General features: G+C 33.4%; 4 protein-coding genes across 4 annotated transcripts in view; all 4 read left to right on the plus strand.

The window, feature by feature from the left end:
- LOC123671129 overlaps positions 1 to 22,234 on the plus strand; it is a 503,163-nt gene that overhangs the window by 151,608 nt on the left and 329,321 nt on the right. Inside the window, exon 2 of the mRNA XM_045604823.1 lies at positions 18,335 to 18,419. Coding sequence (XP_045460779.1) covers positions 18,339 to 18,419 — 81 coding nt within the window. The 5' untranslated portion in view covers positions 18,335 to 18,338. The remainder of the gene's footprint in view (positions 1 to 18,334; positions 18,420 to 22,234) is intronic.
- Positions 163 to 999, plus strand: LOC123671123. The gene has a single exon (XM_045604814.1). The coding sequence runs from the start codon at positions 163 to 165 to the stop codon at positions 997 to 999; it is 837 nt and encodes a 278-aa protein (XP_045460770.1).
- LOC123682066 lies at positions 2,896 to 4,096 on the plus strand. Its single transcript, XM_045620464.1, has 3 exons — positions 2,896 to 3,629; positions 3,748 to 3,901; positions 3,984 to 4,096. Exons 1-3 carry the CDS (start codon positions 3,483 to 3,485, stop codon positions 4,088 to 4,090), a joined length of 408 nt encoding a protein of 135 aa, XP_045476420.1. The 5' UTR covers positions 2,896 to 3,482; the 3' UTR covers positions 4,091 to 4,096.
- On the plus strand, positions 9,499 to 11,072 carry LOC123682003. The gene is made up of 2 exons (XM_045620386.1): positions 9,499 to 10,635; positions 10,754 to 11,072. Exons 1-2 carry the CDS (start codon positions 9,672 to 9,674, stop codon positions 10,846 to 10,848), a joined length of 1,059 nt encoding a protein of 352 aa, XP_045476342.1. The 5' UTR covers positions 9,499 to 9,671; the 3' UTR covers positions 10,849 to 11,072.

Below are 22,234 nucleotides of genomic sequence, written 5' to 3' on the forward strand. Positions count from 1 at the left end.
ATTGCAATACCTTATTTGTCAGCAATTTTGGATACTTCTTGTTTCCGTTCGAATCCTAAGCCAGTTCAGCCGTTTATGGGAAACTTGCCTTCTAGCCGTTTACACCAGGTAAAGCCATTTCAATGTGTTGGTGTTGATTTCGGTGGTCCTTTCCTCATCACTATGACAAGGTCAAGAGGTACTAAATACACAAAAGCATACGTTTGCCTTTTCATTTGTTTCGCGGTTAAGGCAATACACTTAGAGTTGGTTTCTGACCTTTCTTCAGAAGCGTTCTTAGCAGCATTACGACGCTTTAGAGCACGTAGAGGTCGGTGTAATCGAATATTTAGTGACGGTGGTACCAATTTCCGTGGTGCCTACACTCTTTTACGTACTTTGTTCCGCAATGCTACCGAGGCTGAAAATATTGATTGGAGTTTCAATCCTCCATCTGCACCTCACTTCGGCGGTCTCTGGGAAGCTGGCATAAAATCAGTGAAAACACATTTAATGAGAGTGATAGGTGAGCAGAAATTGACTTATGAAGAACTGTATACGGTTCTGACACAAATTGAAGCGGTTCTGAATTCACGACCCCTCTGCCCATTGAGCAGTGATCCAAATGACCTATCCGCCTTGACACCGGGTCATTTTTTGACTCTTGCACCCTTGACTGCGCTACCAGATGATGATTTGTCCCATTTACAAATCAATAGGTTGTCTCGATGGCAATTGCTCTCGCGGCTTCATGCTGATTTTTGGAAACGTTGGCACACCGAATATCTACATACGTTACAACAACGTCAAAAGTGGGATAAACATTCAGATTCCACCCTAAAACCAGGAATGCTTGTCCTCATCAATGATGGACCTATTTCTCCTTTGCGCTGGCGATTGGCAAGAATCGAGAAATTACATCTGGGTTCAGATGGAATAGCTCGTGTAGCTACCATTCGCACAAGCCAAAGTGTGATGCAACTACCTATTGTAAAGTTGTGTCCATTGCCACAGCAATAGTCATTGCTAAATTTCAGTTTCAATTTTCTTTTTTTTTCTCTCTTTCTTTAAAATATGTATATTTTAGGTGTGCGGTTATGTTAATGCAACACTCATTGTTTATTTTGTTCTAATTTTATTCTAAATTCGGTTATATAATTATTTATTTTGTTTCGAAACAATCGTTGAATCAATGCGTCGATTTCTTTAATTAATGTTCACATTTATTCCGTTCATTTTGTTCATTTCATTTAGTTGTAGTAAAATACGTTGGGAAATCTCGGACTGCATTAGGTGACATATGGGCGAGAGATCAGTTCGAATTCTCGTTCCAAAAAGTGCGCTACGCCGTGAATTGATTCAATCGGAACCACGAAATTTTTGGACATTTTCGCTATTTTCTGCAAGTTTTCTCAAGACAATAGATACTGGGAAGTACCATCTCCAACTCTGGCGTTCATTCCAACAAAGGTAGGTCGAGTGCTTCCAACGTATCTTTTGTGTATTCTTTTTCTCAAATTCTTTTTCCTTATTTTTCTAAATTTTCTGAGCTATCGTAACAAAAATTATAAGAAGAACTGCACAGGCCAAATAGATATGAAAACTTCTAGTAATAGGTACCTCAACCCCAAATTGAAAATACCATTCTAGAAATTTCAGTTCGAAAATGCGTTATTTTAATGTCAGGTATAGTTAATATTCTTCATTTCTACATAGAATCATTGAGTAAGTAGAAATATATGTATCGGTACAAAAATAGACCATTTTGAATCTTTACTCCGAAATTGCCTTCTTTCAGGTACCTATGCAATGCTGAACCTACCTGGAAACTGTCAAATTGTCCAGCAATGAAATAATATGGTACACAAAAGAGTACCGAGTAACCTTTATTTACAACTGATGTTTATCTGATGTGGCAATAAAATCGTGAAATAACTCAAATAAATTTACACGAAATCACTTCTTGTTAACTTCCGAAGTATTATCCTCAAGCACAATACCGAATCTAAGAGAGCTTCTGAACTTCCCAAATTTTGTATTATATGAAATATGGTAAAAACAAGGTAATTTGCCAGCCATCATTACATCCGAATCGCTTTCCTTCATAATAACAGACATTTACTCTTTCCCAAACTTACGAAACCTTCGGTCCGAAGTAAATAATTGACTATTGGAACCAATCCAAATCCTTCCATGAGGAATCCATTTTTTCATTCGAGAAAGTAACATGAAAATCGGTCGTATGGCTCTTAAGATAATCAATGCTGCAATAGAAACATGCAGGTATAAGCGACAAAATATTTTTTTTGTTCGTGACAAATAATTCAGGTTTTCAAGAATATATTTCCTAAAAGACGGTCCTGATAGCTACAAGCCACGCCCCTCAGGGAGGAGCAACGATTTTTAGTTCACAACTCTGGCACTTGAAACAGATTTACAACGTCACATAGAATTTTGAGTAACTATGATGTAATATATTTCTAATTGGTATCATTGGAAAGAAGAAGAAATAGGCTATGACCATTTTGTATTAGATTTTCGAATTTAGGTCAACTGAAGCGACAATAAATTATTCAAAATTGGTATTGAAAATCGTACTTTCTACTTCAATAAAACAATTAATTTGCAACTTAAAGTGAAATTATTACCTAACGAACATACAAGGGATAAAGACCTTCCAATATTGTTTTGAATCATCTCGATAGCGTTTACCGTTCCTGAGAAAATCAAGACCGAATTAGTGAAGAAAACGCCGGAATTTGCGCCGCGTGAACGGACTCTTAAGGAGACAACCTCAAATTCTGTAAGTGACTGTTTTTAAAGATTTGTGATAGTTCCTTTTGTATATGTAATTTTAATTTTAATTGTTGAAATTGTAGTATATTGTTGAAATTGTAGTATATATATATGGGCAATTCAAAAAAGATCAACAGTCTATCGTCTATTCATCTATATTTCGAACCAATATGCGGTTCTTCTTCAGGATGCTAAAATCACACAAATTACAAAGTTAGAGTTGGAAAGTTGCAAAAACAACAATTCATGCTTACATCTGAGAAGACAGAATTATTAAAGATGATAAGTACAGCTATAAAAGGTCTTCTACTCATAAAAATCAATCAAAATCACAATCAATCTAGAAATCTCAGAAACGTTGCCGTAATGCATTCGTCAAATTTATAGGTTAACATTCATAGACAGGGGAATACAGAGAAAACAACAATTCACGAAGTAACTAGAGCTAGTTATACAAATTATCCAGCAGGAATGGTCCAGAGTAAGTCAGGTCACAACCATAGATATATCACTTTTTCTAATAATCATAAAGTTTTTATTTGAGTCCAGCTATTTTGTTCTCGAGGGTTCCTTCATTTCACAAATCTTTGGTTGTGCAATGGGGAGTAAAATCAGTCCCATTTTCGCTAAAATAGTCATGTCAGTGCTTTTGAAATATTGCATTCCTCTACTGCCCTTCCAGGTGCCGATTACCTATCAATACGTTGATGACCTTCTCCTTGCTATTCCCGAAGACAGGACTGCTACGACTTTGGCAGTTTTCAATAACTACGACCCACACATTAAGTTTACTGCAGAAGAAGAAACTGAAAATGGTGTCCCATTCCTTGACACCAAAGCTATCAGATGTGCAGGTAACATTGTAAAATTGGATTGGTACCAAAAACCGACCTCTTCAGGTCGTTATATACATTATAGTTCCAACCATTCTTGGGCTATGAAAACAAACTTAATTAAAGGTATGTTTCGTAGAACAATGGTTACCCCAGGATGTTTTTGAACAGATGTCTGCATTCTCTATCTTCTAACCAAATCGACGAAGTCCCACAGATAAGAACATCGACATCAGTCGACCCTGCCACACATGACAAATATGCAAGCCTGCCCCTCATTCCACCATTAACAGGTAAATTGACCAAAATTTCAAAAGAAATTGAGAACATAAAAATTGCGAAGTACAATCCTTTAGTAGTAGGCGTTCTTTTCAGCCAAACTAAAGATAAGATCCACACCATGTCTAGATCTGACGTGGTTTATCGCATTCCATGTGAGAACTGTGAGCCTGTGTATGTTGGACAGACATCACAATGTTTAAAAAGACCGCATCTCAATACATAAGAGTGACGCCAGATTACGACCTGATAGATGTGCATTAGCTAGCCATTCGTCCTCTCTAGACCATTATTTTAAATTTGATGTTGAAATATTATGTACCAATTCTAACTATAATAAAAGAAGTTTCCTCGAAATGTTTTTTATAAATGAAAATGAAAATAATATAAATAAGAAGACTGACTTGAAGAATTTAAGTGTTGTATATAGTATTTATTATCCTTAGATCGTAGGCCATCTAGATAAACATGACTTTATGTCACTTCGTGAATTGTTGTTTTCTCTGTATTCCCCTGTCTATGAATGTTAACCTATAAATTTGACGAATGCATTACGGCAACGTTTCTGAGATTTCTAGATTGATTGTGATTTTGATTGATTTTTATGAGTAGAAGACCTTTTATAGCTGTACTTATCATCTTTAATAATTCTGTCTTCTCAGATGTAAGCATGAATTGTTGTTTTTGCAACTTTCCAACTCTAACTTTGTAATTTGTGTGATTTTAGCATCCTGAAGAAGAACCGCATATTGGTTCGAAATATAGATGAATAGACGATAGACTGTTGATCTTTTTTGAATTGCCCATATATATATATATATATATATATATATATATATATATATATATATATATATATATATATATATATATATATATATATATATATATATATATATATATATATATATATATATATATATAGTAAGAGAATTATTTGCCGAATAAAGTAAGTAGGGGTGATTTGGGTATCTAGGCAATTTGAAATGATCAACAATCTATCGTCTGTTCATCTATATTTCGAACCAAGGTGCGGTTCTTCTTCAGGATGCTAAAATTACAAAATTACAAAATCAAGAGTTGGAAAGCTGAAAAAGCAACTCATGCTTACATCCGACAAGACAGTATTATCAATGCTAATAAGTATAGCTTTATAGGTGGTTAATTTTCTGGCCATGGAAGCATCAATAAAATCTTTGTCTTTCAGTTGTTTGACAATTTTGTTGTTTCTACATTGAAATTCATTTGTATGGTCTTTCCTCAATTGTTTGTAAACTGACGAGTCTTGTAAAAGCTGGTTCATTTTTTGTTCATATTGTTCTGTGGAAAGTACTACTGTGATGTTACCTTTGTCAGCAGGAGTGATAACCAAGTCACCATGTGTCTTGACAAATCTTCTAGCATTGGTCAAAAGGTAGTGTTCAAAGTTATGTGCCATCTGTGAATTGTGCACGAAGTTGGTTATAGCATTAGTGCATTTAGCTCACAAGATATTCTGCCTGGTGATAGGAGCCAAGTTGATTATGTTCTCTACATCCGCTACAATATTCTTGATTGGTATGTCTGTAACAGGAAGGGGAGCTACACCAAATTTTGGTCCTAGACTCAAGATAACCTTAACTTCTGTGGGAATATGTGTAGTAGTGAGATTGCAAAGCCATTCATCTCTGATTTGGATGGACTGGATTTTTCGTTTCTTTAGTGCAAGGAACTTTTCTTCAAGAAGCTTCTTGTTGTTGGTAAATACTTTCTTGTATGATCGGTTCTGTGAAATGTAAAATCGTTCAAGGATTTTAGTTGGAACGAGTACCAACAATTCAGTTTTCAGGTATTCTATCTAAAGTGGAAGAAAAATTATTGATTTTCTTTATGGTGAAGGAAATCTCCATGTTAAAAATTCTGGTAGATATTTTTTTGTTGAAAAGACTAACCTTTCTGTTGTTTTCGGCATCATCTGATAAGAGGTTGGTCAAACATTTGATGTTCTGGACGATATGTCTGGGTAAAATACCGGTCGTTCTGCAATGGAGCAAGAAGTTCCTTCTACAAGCTAACTTCGCCAATTCGGTGTTCAAATGAGCCCATAGTCTCATCTGTTCAGACGCAGTTCTACCATACGGTAAATCTACGTCATCAAAGAAACCCATTTCTGTATAATTCAGTAAGAGAAATTATTTGCCGAATAAAGTAAGGAGGTGTGGTTGGGTATCTAGGCAATTTAAAAAAGATCAACAGTCTATCGTCTATTCATCTATATTTCGAACCAATATGCGGTTCTTTTTCAGGATTCTAAAATCACACAAATTACAAAGTTAGAGTTGGAAAGTTGCAAAAACAACAATTCATGCTTACATCTGACAAGACAGAATTATTCAAGATGATAAGTACAGCTATAAAAGGTCTTCTTCTCATAAAAATCAATAAAAATCACAATCTTGTCGGATTTCTTTTTGGTTTATTGTAATTTTTATAATTTTTATGATCAGAAGACCTTTGTTGCTATACTTATTAGCATTGATAATACTGTCTTGTCGGATGTAAGCATGAGTTGTTTTTTCAGCTTTCCAACTCTTGATTTTGTAATTTTAGCATCCTGAAGAAGAACCGCACCTTGGTTCGAAATATAGATGAACAGACGATAGATTGTTGATCATTTCAAATTGCCTAGATACCCAAATCACCCCTACTTACTTTATTCGGCAAATAATTCTCTTACTGCATTATACAGAAATGGGTTTCTTTGATGACGTAGATTTAACGTATGGTAGAACTACGTCTGAACAGATGAGACTATGGGCTCATTTGAACACCAAATTAGCAAAGTTAGCATGTAGAAGGAACTTCTTGCTCCATTGCAGAACGACAGATGTTGCCAATAACGACAGAATGAACCGATCATACAAGAGAGTGTTTTCCAACAACAAGAAGCTTCTTGAAAAAAGGTTTCTTGCACCAAAGAAACACAAAATCCAGTCCATCCAAATCAGAGATGAATGGCTTTGCAATCTCACTATTACACAAATTCCCACCGAAGTTGAGGTTATCTTTAGTCTAGTACCAAAATTTGAAATGTGTTTCATAAACAAAAATGAAAATAATATTAATAAGAAGATTGACTTAAAGAATTTAAGTGTTATATATAGTTATTTATTATCCTTAGATCGTAGGCCATCTAGACAAACATGACTTTATGTCACTTCCTGCATTGTTGTTTTCTCTGTGTTCCCTTGTCTGTGAATGTTAACCTATAATTTTGACAGATTCATTGTGATAGCGTTTCTTTCCTTTCTTTTTGGTTTATTGTAATTTTTATAATTTTTATGAGCAGAAGACCTTTGTTGCTATACTTATTAGCATTGATAATACTGTCTTGTCGGATGTAAGCATGAGTTGCTTTTTCAGCTTTCCAACTCTTGATTTTGTAATTTTGTAATTTTAGCATCCTGAAGAAGAACCGCACCTTGGTTCGAAATATAGATGAACAGACGATAGATTGTTGATCATTTCAAATTGCCTAGATACCCAAATCACCCCTACTTACTTTATTCGGCAAATAATTCTCTTACTATATATATATATATATATATATATATATATATATATATATATATATATATATATATATATATATATATATATATATATATAGTAAGAGAATTATTTGCCGAATAAAGTAAGTAGGGGTGATTTGGGTATCTAGGCAATTTGAAATGATCAACAATCTATCGTCTGTTCATCTATATTTCGAACCAAGGTGCGGTTCTTCTTCAGGATGCTAAAATTACAAAATTACAAAATCAAGAGTTGGAAAGCTGAAAAAGCAACTCATGCTTACATCCGACAAGACAGTATTATCAATGCTAATAAGTATAGCAACAAAGGTCTTCTGATCATAAAAATTATAAAAATTACAATAAACCAAAAAGAAAGGAAAGAAACGCTATCACAATGAATCTGTCAAAATTATAGGTTAACATTCACAGACAAGGGAACACAGAGAAAACAACAATGCAGGAAGTGACATAAAGTCATGTTTGTCTAGATGGCCTACGATCTAAGGATAATAAATAACTATATATAACACTTAAATTCTTTAAGTCAATCTTCTTATTAATATTATTTTCATTTTTGTTTATGAAACACATTTCAAATTTTGGTACTAGACTAAAGATAACCTCAACTTCGGTGGGAATTTGTGTAATAGTGAGATTGCAAAGCCATTCATCTCTGATTTGGATGGACTGGATTTTGTGTTTCTTTGGTGCAAGAAACCTTTTTTCAAGAAGCTTCTTGTTGTTGGAAAACACTCTCTTGTATGATCGGTTCATTCTGTCGTTATTGGCAACATCTGTCGTTCTGCAATGGAGCAAGAAGTTCCTTCTACATGCTAACTTTGCTAATTTGGTGTTCAAATGAGCCCATAGTCTCATCTGTTCAGACGTAGTTCTACCATACGTTAAATCTACGTCATCAAAGAAACCCATTTCTGTATAATGCAGTAAGAGAATTATTTGCCGAATAAAGTAAGTAGGGGTGATTTGGGTATCTAGGCAATTTGAAATGATCAACAATCTATCGTCTGTTCATCTATATTTCGAACCAAGGTGCGGTTCTTCTTCAGGATGCTAAAATTACAAAATTACAAAATCAAGAGTTGGAAAGCTGAAAAAACAACTCATGCTTACATCCGACAAGACAGTATTATCAATGCTAATAAGTATAGCAACAAAGGTCTTCTGATCATAAAAATTATAAAAATTACAATAAACCAAAAAGAAATCCGACAAGATTGTGATTTTTATTGATTTTTATGAGAAGAAGACCTTTTATAGCTGTACTTATCATCTTGAATAATTCTGTCTTGTCAGATGTAAGCATGAATTGTTGTTTTTGCAACTTTCCAACTCTAACTTTGTAATTTGTGTGATTTTAGAATCCTGAAAAAGAACCGCATATTGGTTCGAAATATAGATGAATAGACGATAGACTGTTGATCTTTTTTAAATTGCCTAGATACCCAACCACACCTCCTTACTTTATTCGGCAAATAATTTCTCTTACTGAATTATACAGAAATGGGTTTCTTTGATGACGTAGATTTACCGTATGGTAGAACTGCGTCTGAACAGATGAGACTATGGGCTCATTTGAACACCGAATTGGCGAAGTTAGCTTGTAGAAGGAACTTCTTGCTCCATTGCAGAACGACCGGTATTTTACCCAGACATATCGTCCAGAACATCAAATGTTTGACCAACCTCTTATCAGATGATGCCGAAAACAACAGAAAGGTTAGTCTTTTCAACAAAAAAATATCTACCAGAATTTTTAACATGGAGATTTCCTTCACCATAAAGAAAATCAATAATTTTTCTTCCACTTTAGATAGAATACCTGAAAACTGAATTGTTGGTACTCGTTCCAACTAAAATCCTTGAACGATTTTACATTTCACAGAACCGATCATACAAGAAAGTATTTACCAACAACAAGAAGCTTCTTGAAGAAAAGTTCCTTGCACTAAAGAAACGAAAAATCCAGTCCATCCAAATCAGAGATGAATGGCTTTGCAATCTCACTACTACACAGATTCCCACAGAAGTTAAGGTTATCTTGAGTCTAGGACCAAAATTTGGTGTAGCTCCCCTTCCTGTTACAGACATACCAATCAAGAATATTGTAGCGGATGTAGAGAACATAATCAACTTGGCTCCTATCACCAGGCAGAATATCTTGTGAGCTAAATGCACTAATGCTATAACCAACTTCGTGCACAATTCACAGATGGCACATAACTTTGAACACTACCTTTTGACCAATGCTAGAAGATTTGTCAAGACACATGGTGACTTGGTTATCACTCCTGCTGACAAAGGTAACATCACAGTAGTACTTTCCACAGAACAATATGAACAAAAAATGAACCAGCTTTTACAAGACTCGTCAGTTTACAAACAATTGAGGAAAGACCATACAAATGAATTTCAATGTAGAAACAACAAAATTGTCAAACAACTGAAAGACAAAGATTTTATTGATGCTTCCATGGCCAGAAAATTAACCACCTATAAAGCGATTCCACCAAGAAAATATGGACTTCCTAAAGTACACAAAGCAGACATCCCATTGAGGCCCATCGTCTCCACAATTGGCTCAGCGTCAGTTGAACTCAGTCAGTTTATGACACAGATTCTCACAGAAGCATTCTCAGATTTCCATGATGATACCATAGCTCACTCTTTCCAATTTGCTTCCAAAATTAATAAGTTTATATTACCCCAAGGGTATAAACTCATTTCCTTAGATGCTGTCAGTTTATTCACGAATATTTCACTAGAGCTAGTTATACAAATTATCCAGCAGGAATGGTCCAGAGTAAGTCAGGTCACAACCATAGATATATCACTTTTTCTAATAATCATAAAGTTTTTATTTGAGTCCAGCTATTTTGTTTTCAAGGGCTCCTTCATTTTACAAATCTTTGGTTGTGCAATGGGGAGTAAAATCAGTCCCATTTTGGCTAATATAGTCATGTCAGTGCTTTTGAAATATTGCATTCCTCTACTGCCCTTCCAGGTGCCGATTACCTATCAATACGTTGATGACCTTCTCCTTGCTATTCCCGAAGACAGGACTGCTACGACTTTGGCCGTTTTCAATAACTACGACCCACACATTAAGTTTACTGCAGAAGAAGAAACTGAAAATGGTGTCCAATTCCTTGACACCAAAGCTATCAGATGTGCAGGTAACATTGTAAAATTGGATTGGTACCAAAAACCGACCTCTTCAGGTCGTTATATACATTATAGTTCCAACCATTCTTGGGCTATGAAAACTAACTTAATTAAAGGTATGTTTCGTAGAATTAAGAAAATCTGCCATCCAGACTTTCTTCATAACAGTGAAGAAAAGTTGCTTAAGATCTTTGAGAACAATGGTTACCCCAGGATGTTTTTGAACAGATGTCTGCTTTCTCTAACTTCTAACCAAATCGACGAAGTCCCACAGATAAGAACATCGACATTAGTCGACCCTGCCACACATGACAAATATGCATGCCTGCCCCTCATTCCACCATTAACAGGTAAATTGACCAAAATTTTAAAAGAAATTGAGAACATAAAAATTGCGAAGTACAATCCTTTAGTAGTAGGCGTTCTTTTCAGCCAAACTAAAGATAAGATCCACACCATGTCTAGATCTGACGTGGTTCATCGCATTCCATGTGAGAAATGTGAGTCTGTGTATGTTGGATAGACGTCACAATGTTTAAAAAGACGTATCTCAATACATAAGAGTGACGCCAGATTACGACCTGATAGATGTGCATAAGCTAGCCATTCGTCCTCTCTATACCATAATTTTAAGTTTGATGAAGTTGAAATATTATGTATCAATTCTAACTATAATAAAAGAAGTTTCTTTGAAATGTGTTTTATAAATGAAAATGAAAATAATATAAATAAGAAGACTGACTTGAAGAATTTAAGTGTTGTATATAGTTATTTATTATCCTTAGATCGTAGGCCATCTAGATAAACATGACTTTATGTCACTTCGTGAATTGTTGTTTTCTCTGTGTTCCCCTGTCTATGAATGTTAACCTATAAATTTGACAAATGCATTACGGCAACGTTTCTGAGATTTCTAGATTGATTGTGATTTTTATTGATTTTTATGAGTAGAAGACCTTTTATAGCTTTACTTATCATCGTGAATAATTCTGTCTTGTCGGATGTAAGCATGAATTGTTGTTTTTGCAACTTTCCAACTCTAACTTTGTAATTTGTGTGATTTTAGCATCCTGAAGAAGAACCGCATATTGGTTCGAAATATAGATGAATAGACGATAGACTGTTGATCTTTTTTAAATTGCCTAGTTACCCAACCACACCTCCTTACTTTATTCGGCAAATAATTTATCTTACTGTATATATATATATATATATATATGAATATATACAGGGTGAGTCTTTGACTTGTACATATATTTTAACCGAAGATTCTTGAGGTCAAAAGAAACACTTTTTTCATTTACCATTTTTTCCGATTCGGCCCTGTTAAAAAGATATAGCCATTTTAAATTTTCATAATGAGCTAATTCACCCCTGGTAACCGGAACACTGAAGTTTTCGCAAGTATAAGATATTCAATTTGAACCTTGGAAATAAGCTACTAAATCAGAAAAACCATTATAAACTCACTTTGAATATTCCATTTGTTGAAAAAAGTAGTATATTTATAATATAATAAATGAGTTATCCCAATTTCATTGACGATAAAGATTAAATGTTTTTCTGTTGATTTTCTATTTCATTTTCGATAATCACAACGAATTGAGCTCGCTACCACCCATATTAGCTTAGCTCTGATATTCATAATTTATATCCATTCATTTATTATATCGCATTTATAATATATCGTTGTTTATTTCATTTCGTACAATTTAACCTCATATTCTCAAATAAATAATATTCATCTGAGTTCTAACAAAGACTAACTAGTAATCTGTGCTAGTAGTCTGTGGTTTTAAGTTTGAACCTCAAATTTCGAGTGTTGCAAATTTAAACACAGCAGTTCGAATAATCTATGTTCTAACCTAAAATATTTATTTACAGTGAGATTACACTGTTGTTGTTCTTATGATATTTGATATTATGTTACATGAAATGAAAATCAGCGAAGATTTGAAGGATCCCAACAGAATATTGAAGTTCCATACATATTTTCGAGAAATTTAAAAACAATTTCCAAAATAATTGTGTGGATACAAAATAAATAAGTGTGCATTCTGATAGAAAGTAATTCCTTCATGAAATGAAGCATTTGATTTGCTCCAACTATCTCAAAAAATAAAAATAATGATCTGCTTCAATATTTTTGGAGCCATCAGTGTGAAAATATGGAAATGAAGTTTTACGGCTCTGTAATCAATGGAAAATGTTAGACTCCACTTGTAATCAAATTTGTTCTATAATATGTACCTACATTATAGTCAACTCTACTACTCCATTCATCTCGATTTTGCCATTGAAAATAAATGAGAAGTATTCAATATAAATATCCACAGTTGAATATCCTGTTTCTTTCAACTCACCTATTTGTTTTCATATTAAAACAATTATGGCACTCTTGGAAGTATGTCAATCATATGCTCTAGGATGAATTTATGGAATAGCAAAAGAATAAAAGTATTTAATCTCAATCACATGAAAATTTGTCGAGTATGCACTTAGTGGTATGTTTCGGTGTGAGTTTGAATGACCCTCGAAGAATACAGTATTGTTCGATAGCAGCAGTCTTCAGTGGGATATTGACTGTTGTCATTATAATGGGACTATTTTGTGAAAACTTTTTTAAACATGGGCTTTATGGGAAATCTGGACTTTTCAAAATAGAATGTTGATTTTAATGAAGTATCTTCTTATTATAAGAGCTGTGTCAAAGCTCAGTAATTTGTAATCAAATAGAAGAGTTGAGGTGAGCTCATTCAAATAACTTCATTTTCAAACTAAGTTGGCTAGTACTTCAATTCTAAAATCTGAGACATGACATCATAGTAAATATTCATTTCTGTGGATTTTTTCCACAACAGAACAGAGTTGCATTTAGCCAAAGTACCCAATTTTTCGAATTTCACAGATAATTTTTTTTTTTTAAGATCAAGTTACTCGAAAACTGCGCTTTGTAGGAGAAAATATGAAGAATACTTTTATTTTTCAAATTAGCCAAATATTGTTCAATAAACGTTCAAATTACTTTTAAGAGTTGGGTTCTTCGAATTTCTGGTATTTTTATGTGATGTAATGTTCATAATGAAGAAACTGAAAGATGTGTAGGGAATCTTGTGTTCGGAGAAGATGTATCCCATCAAGGAAAAGCTATATTCCAAAAATCATTTTCTTCAATAGAACCATTTACGAGATATAGCTGAAAATCACATTTTTTTATCGATTTTCAACACCCTGTATCTTTGTAACCGGGCCGAATCGAAAAAACTGTAAAGGAAAAAAGTGTTTCTTTTGACCTCAGGAATCTTCGGTTGAAATATATGTACAAGTCAAAGACTCACCCTGTATATATATATATATATATATACATATATATAGAGATATATATATATATATATTTATATATATATATATATATATATATATATATATATATATATATATACAGGGTGAGTCTTTGACTTGTACATATATTTTAACCCAAGATTCCTGAGGTCAAAAGAAACACTTTTTTCCTTTACCATTTTTTCCGATTCGGCCCGGTTAAAAAGATACAGGCTGTTGAAAATCGTTAAAAAAATGTGATTTTCGGCTATATCTCGTAAATGGTTGTATCGAAGGAAATGATTTTTGAAATATAGCTTTTTTTTGATGTGATACATCTTCTCCGAACACCAGATTCCATACACATTCTTCTGTTTCTTTGTTATGAACATAACATACCATAAAAATACCAGAAATTCGAAGAAACCAACTCTTAATAGTAATTTGAACGTTCATTGAAGAATATTTGGCTAATTTGAAAAATAAAAGTATTCTTCATATTTTCTCGTACAAAGCGCCGTTTTCGAATAACTTGATCTTAAAAAAAAAAAATTATCTGTGAAATTCAAAAAATTGGGTACTTTGGCTGAATGCAACTCTGTTCTATTGTGGAAAAAAAACCACAGAAATGAATATTTACTATGAAGTCATGTCTCAGATTTAAGAATTGAAGTACTAGCCAACTTAGTTTGAAAATGAAGTTATTTGAATAAGCTCACCTCAACTCCTCGATTTGATTAAAAATCACTGGGCTTTGGCACAGCTCTGATAATAAGAAGATACTTCACTAAAATCAACATTCTTTTTGAAAAGTCCAGATTATTCATAAAACCCATGTTTAAAAAAGTTTTCACAAAATAGTCCCATTATAATGACAACAATCAATATCCCACTAAAGACTGCTGCTATCGAACAATACTGTATTCTTCTTCGGCTCATTCAAACTCACATCGAAACATATCACTAGGACTAGGTACATACTAGACAAATTTTCATGTGATTGAGATTGAATACTTTTATTCTTTTGCTATTCCATAAATTCATCCTAAGAGCTTATGATTGACATACTTCCAAGAGGGCCATAATTGTTTTAATGTGAAAACAAATTAGGTGAGTTGAAAGAAACCAAATATTCTATTGTGGATATTTACATTGAATACTTCTAATTTATTTTCAATGCCAAAATCAAGATGAATTAAGTAGTAAAGTTGGCTATAATGTAGGTACACATTAACAACAAATTTGATTACAAGTGGAGTCTAACATTTTCCATTGATTACAGAGCCAGAATATTTTACATATTTCCATATTTTCATACTGATGGTTTCAAAAATATTGATGCATTTCAATATTTTTATGAGATAGTTGGAACAAATCAAATGCTTCATTTCATAATAAATATCTTATAACAATAACAGTGTAAACTGTAAATGAAAATTTTAGGTTAGAACTTAGAACATAGATTATTCGAACCGAACTGCTGTGTTTATATTTGGCATCACTCGAAATTTGAAATTCAAACTTAAAACCACAGATTACTATAGTCTGTGTTAGATCTTTCATAGATGAATATTATTTATTTGAGATTTTAAGGTTAATTCTTGCACGAAAAATAAACAACGATATCATATAAATGAAATATAATGAATGAATGGATATGAGTATCAGAGCTAATATGGGTGGTAGCGAGCTCAATTCGTTATAATTATCGAAAATGAAATAGAAATCAAGAGAAGAATATTTAATCTTTAGCGTCAACGAAATTGGAATAACTCATTTATTTGATTATAAACACTACTTTGTTCAACAAATGGAATGTTAAACGTGAGTTTATGATGGTTTTTCTAATTTAGTAGCTTATTTCCAAGGTTCAAGAGGTATATCTTATGCTTGAGAAAACTTCAGTGTTCCGGTTTTCAGGGGTGAATTAGCTCATTTTGAAAATTTAAAATGGCTATATCTTTTTAACAGGGCCGAATCGGAAAAAATGGTAAATGAAAAAAGTGTTTCTTTTGACCTCAAGAACCTTCGGTTAAAATATATGTACAAGTCAAAGACTCACCCTGTATATATATATATTTTTTTTTTTTTTTTTTTTTTTTTTTTTTCCCTTCACACTTTCGTGGTTATATAGGATCAACCGGGTGGGAGCACCAAGGTAAAAATCCTGTCGTCACCTTCAATAGGAGTAAAGCACCTGGCGGATGATGTATATATATATATATATATATATATATATATATATATATATATATATATATATATATCTATATATATGTATATATATATATATATATATATCTATATATATGTATATATATATATATATATATATATATATATATATATATATATATATATATATATAAATATATATACATATATATAGATATATATATATATATATATATATATATATATATATATATATATATATATATATATATATATATATATATATATATATATATATATATATATATATATATACAGTAAGAGAATTATTTGCCGAATAAAGTAAGTAGGGGTAATTCTCTTACTGCATTATACAGAAATGGGTTTCTTTGATGACGTAGATTTAACGTATGGTAGGAATACGTCTGAACAGATGAGACTATGGGCTCATTTGAACACCAAATTAGCAAAGTTAGCATGTAGAAGGAACTTCTTGCTCCATTGCAGAACGACAGATGTTGCCAATAACGACAGAAGGAACCGATCATACAAGAGAGTGTTTTCCAACAACAAGAAGCTTCTTGAAAAAAGGTTTCTTGCACCAAAGAAACACAAAATCTAGTCCATCCAAATCAGAGATGAATGGCTTTGCAATCTCACTATTACACAAATTCCCACCGAAGTTGAGGTTATCTTGAGTCTAGTACCAAAATTTGAAATGTGTTTCATAAACAAAAATGAAAATAATATTAATAAGAAGATTGACTTAAAAAATTTAAGTGTTATATATAGTTATTTATTATCCTTAGATCGTAGGCCATCTAGACAAACATGACTTTATGTCACTTCCTGCATTGTTGTTTTCTCTGTGTTCCCTTGTCTGTGAATGTTAACCTATAATTTTGACAGATTCATTGTGATAGCGTTTCTTTCCTTTCTTTTTGGTTTATTGTAATTTTTATGAGCAGAAGACCTTTGTTGCTATACTTATTAGCATTGATAATACTGTCTTGTCGGATGTAAGCATGAGTTGTTTTTGCAGCTTTCCAACTCTTGATTTTGTAATTTGTGTGATTTTAGCATCCTGAAGAAGAACCGCACCTTGGTTCGAAATATAGATGAACAGACGATAGATTGTTGATCATTTCAAATTGCCTAGATACCCAAATCACCCCTACTTATATATATATATATAAATATATAAATATATATATATATATATATATATATATATATATATATATATATATTCACACAACTGTGTGAATTTAAAAAATATATATATATATATATATATATATATATATATATATATATATATATATATATTTTTTTTCTTGACCATTCTAGGGTTAGGCCATTGAGAGTGCCGGGTAAGTTTTATCAAGGCAGTTCTCAGTTGTTTATATATACATATATATATATATATATATATATATATATATATATATATATATATATATATATATATATATATATATATATATATATATATGTATATATATATATATATGTATATATATGTTCTATAATCTATGACTTCTCCAGTACCAACATAAAGAAGAAGTTCGACTTCCGTGCTAAAACTCCTTGACATTGTTCCTAGATACTAGCGTCAGCGTTAAACTACTACAGCACTGGCAGAAATCGGAACTTTTTTCTGGCGGCCAGCTGAAAACTATTCGTTGTTTGTTGAGATTTTGAACCTCAGTAGGTTTTGCTCAATTGTGTTTTCAATTATTTACTTCAATTTAAAAGTACTTTTATATTGAAAATACGAAGGCGAAAAATCTACCGAGGGTCACAATCTCATATTTAATTAGCTATTATATCGATATTTGAGGTTTGAGTCTTCAATGAAAATCTGAAACTTGTTCTTTCAACCATTTGTCATAATCAAAATGTATTCTCATCGAATATTTTTATATGGATAGGGTCCAAACGGTACGTATATAGAGTACGCCCTAAAATCAACTGAATATATATATCGGATGGATCAGGATGGATCGTCAAAATCAGATCACGATACAGGGTGTCCCAAAAATAAATTAATTCCCCCTCGGCGAGGAAAACAAAAGATTTTCAAAAAACGATTCATCTTATGATAGGCAGGACAGTGAACATTTCATATGAATTCATTCTGATATTAATACTTTAATTATTATACAAATTATAACGGTTAAAAGCAGAGTTTCAACTTCCTTTTCTTTTCAGTGTCATGCGATGTATTATATACAAAGAACTCCTGATTTTCATATCGATTTTGCATATTTCTCAAGAAATTAAGGATCTACTAGAGGTGAGTGTGCTGTTCATATATTTTCAATTATTTGATTTCGTTCATAATGTTCTGATAATAATGTTGTGAAAATGTTCTGTTGATAATATAAAAATGGGGAATTGAAAATTTCAGTTCAGTAAATATAAAAGTTCCTTCGATATACACTTTAGGTATGCTATGTAGGAAATTCAAGTGAAAACTTTTACTACCCTTCAAAAAATAACGCATAGAAACTCATAAAAAAATGATTAATGAGATCCGAGTGGTGGAAACTTCATTAAAATGAATGGACTGTATGTAATTTTATGTGGGTTTATTAATCGCATCTACATGAATTTTCGACTGACTAACAATATGCACTAAACAGCTGTTTTTTAATCAAATGTGCGCAGATCTGCAACGCTGCCGGCTCCTCGGCTTTTTCTTTCGTCACCGGTAATTTCCTAACATAGCCCCCGCCATTTGAAGAGTCTTCAAATTGAGGATTCATTTTCTAGGCTTGGAAGTGGATATAAATATCTTGCGGCCCTAGTGATATGACCTTTCGTTGTTTTCACTTCAACCACCATTGTGATATTGTCTCTGCCTGGGAAAAGCTTTATGATTCTTCCCAAACTCTATTTACCTGGTGTGAGCTTTGAATCTCTGATTAAAACAAGTGACCGTTCTGCGAGTTGTGACGTTGTCCCGTGCCATTTGTAACTTTGATGTAGCTGGCTGATGTATTCTGTTGAAAATCTCTTCCAAAATCGTTGATACAATTGCTGTATATGTTCGTATCTTGTGAGGCGATTTGAGGAAATATTTTGGATATCAAGTTCAGGAAGGGCACATATATTAAGGTGTATCAGGAAATGGGATGGGGTGAGAGGTTGAAGATCATTAGAATCATTTGAAATGGTGTACAGGGGTCGAGAATTGAGAATGGCTTCTATTTGATATAAAAGTGTTATGAACTCTTTATAAATTAAATGTGTGTCATTAAGAGTTCGCTTGAGATGTAATTTCATTTGCTTTACAGCGGCTTCCCAGAGACCACTGAAATTGGGAGTATAAGGAGAAGCGAATTTCCATGAAATATTGAATGTTGAAGAAAAATTTAGAATTGATGCTTCATTCGAATGTAACATATAGTTAAGTCTATAAAGTACATTTCTAGCTCCCTTAAATGTGGTTCCATTATCGGAATAAATATTAGTAGGAATTAGTGACGTGAAATAAATCGTTTCAAACTAGCTATAAAGCAGTCCGTTGTCAAGTCAGAAAGAAGTTCCAAATGAACTGCTTTCGTTATAAAGCAAATGAAAACGCAAATGTAACATTTGGTAATTTTATTACCCCGGCCCTTTCGATCTGTCATATAATATGGACCAGCAAAATCTAAGCCTACGTGTTGAAGTGAATGTGCCTGATTTACTCGTTCGTATGATGCCCCGTTACATTTCCTCTGCTAATACTGAGATTCATCGACACATATGCTTGATTGTTTGAAATTAATATTTTGTATTGCTCTTTCTCAAAAGAATATATATATATATATATATATATATATATATATATATATATATATATATACAGTGCGCGACGGTGAACGTGAAAAGGGGAAAGATGGCAGTGGAGGATAGTGTAACCCTAGCTGACGGGCGAGAAGTGACAGGCCTGAGTAGGGAGGATAGGTATAAGTACTTGGGAGTTCAACAAACATATGAAATAAAACAGAGAGAAAATAAAGACAACACAAAAAATGAACTCCTCAAGCGGGTGAACGCTATACTAAGTACGCAACTTTCGGCGAAAAATAAAGTTATGGCAATAAACATCTGGGCCATACCATGCTTTACGTATACCGCAGGTATACTATCCTGGTCAACAACTGAGCTAGGACAAGTAGATCGAAACATCCGAACACTATTCACGAAACACGGTATGTTACACCCGAATTCGGCAGTGGAAAGGATCTACTTACCCCGTAAAGAAGGTGGAAGAGGGATGACTAATCTCGAAGAAGCATGCCTGAAAGAAAAAGAAAAACTAGATCTCTTCTTCCGGAACTCCAGCTCACCTGTACACCGATGGGTAGCGGCATCTGATAGTGTCTCCACTCCAACCAGCACAGCCGATGCAGAAGAAAATCGATTAAATAGACTCAGACAAACATGGCAAGCTAAACCGTTACACGGACGATTTTACGCCAGCCTGCATCAACCAGAAGTAGACATCAAAAATTCTAACACCTACCTTACTCAGGGCTACCTATTTCCTCAAACAGAAGGTACCTTTCTGGCCATTCAGGACCAGGTTGTACCGACACGAACATACGTCAGACATATAATGAAGCAACGAGTGGGGAGCACGAAATGCAGGTTGCGCAATAGCGAGGAGTCAGTCCAGCACCTCTCATCTGGGTGCTCAGCCATCGCAGGTACCAGGTATCTGACAAGACACGACAGCATGGGGAAAGTAGTTCATCAGTTGTTGTGTCTCCAAAAACACCTTCTTCACAAATTCACACCACACCATCTATACTCTCCCCATCCGATAGAGGAAAATGAGCGATATAAGATCTATTGGGACCTAAGTATTGTAACGGACAGGAGTGTCGAACACAACAGACCGGATATGGTGGTATGGGATAAGGAAGAGAAGACTGCCCTGGTAATAGATTTTGCCGTGCCCCAGGATTATAACCTCGCCAAGACCTATGGGGAAAAGATGTCAAAATACGAGGCGTTAGCCCAACAAATTAAAGATATGTGGCAGCTGAAAAAGGTCAACATAATGCCTCTTATCATATCTGTAAATGGACTCGTCCCAAAAAGGACCACCCAACATCTAAAAGAGCTCAACCTGCCCCACAATGCAATTATGTGGATGCAGAAGGCGGTAATTCTTGGAACTGTCAACATCATAAGGAGAGTGCTCTACCCTCATTAACAGACGGGGTTGTCCTTGGCGCACGCGTGCCCGGACAATACCAGATAATCCCACGAAAGTGTGAAAAAAAAATATATATATATATATATATATATATATTTTAAATTCACACTTATAAGTGGGTTTCGTAGAGTTATCCGGACGCCAAGGCATCAAGGATAACCCTCTTTTTGATCAATGGGGGTATACGACCTTCCGTAAGATATTCACGGTTCCCAAAATCACAGCCTTCTGCATATATATATATATATATATATATATATATATATGCAGAAGGCATAACGGAACCATATTTAATTTATTCTCAGGAGGTTTGTGACGAAAACATGTAATGCATTTTCTAACAATATTTTTAGCTGTAACTTTTACATTTAGGGGCCAATAACGTTGTCGTATCCAACTCAATAATAATTGGGAACCTGGATGAAAGTTACCATGATAATGATTGAAAATTAATAGAGTTAGAGGATGATCTTTTGGTAACAGAATAGGTTGTCTTTTTTCTTGTGAAAGATTTGAGTACCTCAATCTACCACCAACACAAATCAACTGAAATCCATCTAAAAATGGAACGAGGTTATAAATTTTTGATTTTTTAGACACGAATTGGTTCTTTGTTAATGCTAAATAGTTCTCGGAAAATTCTTGACGTTGAATAATTCGAATGAGTTCCTTAAAATATATTTCAATTTCGAGGGCACCCTATGTTGAATCTGTTGAAAGAGTAACCCTTTTTCTAGTGTTATCAATGAATCTCATCCAATATGCAAAAATGCGTTTCAATTTATGAAAATCTGAATATTTAGTTATTAAGTCTAGAAAAACATTCGTTTCGTTAGTGAATTGGAATATCGATTTTGTAATTTTATTTATTTCAGGTTCATCTTTCATATTTAAAA

This window comes from Harmonia axyridis, chromosome 1 (assembly GCF_914767665.1).
Source record: "Harmonia axyridis chromosome 1, icHarAxyr1.1, whole genome shotgun sequence".
Taxonomy (NCBI): Eukaryota; Metazoa; Arthropoda; class Insecta; order Coleoptera; family Coccinellidae; genus Harmonia; species Harmonia axyridis.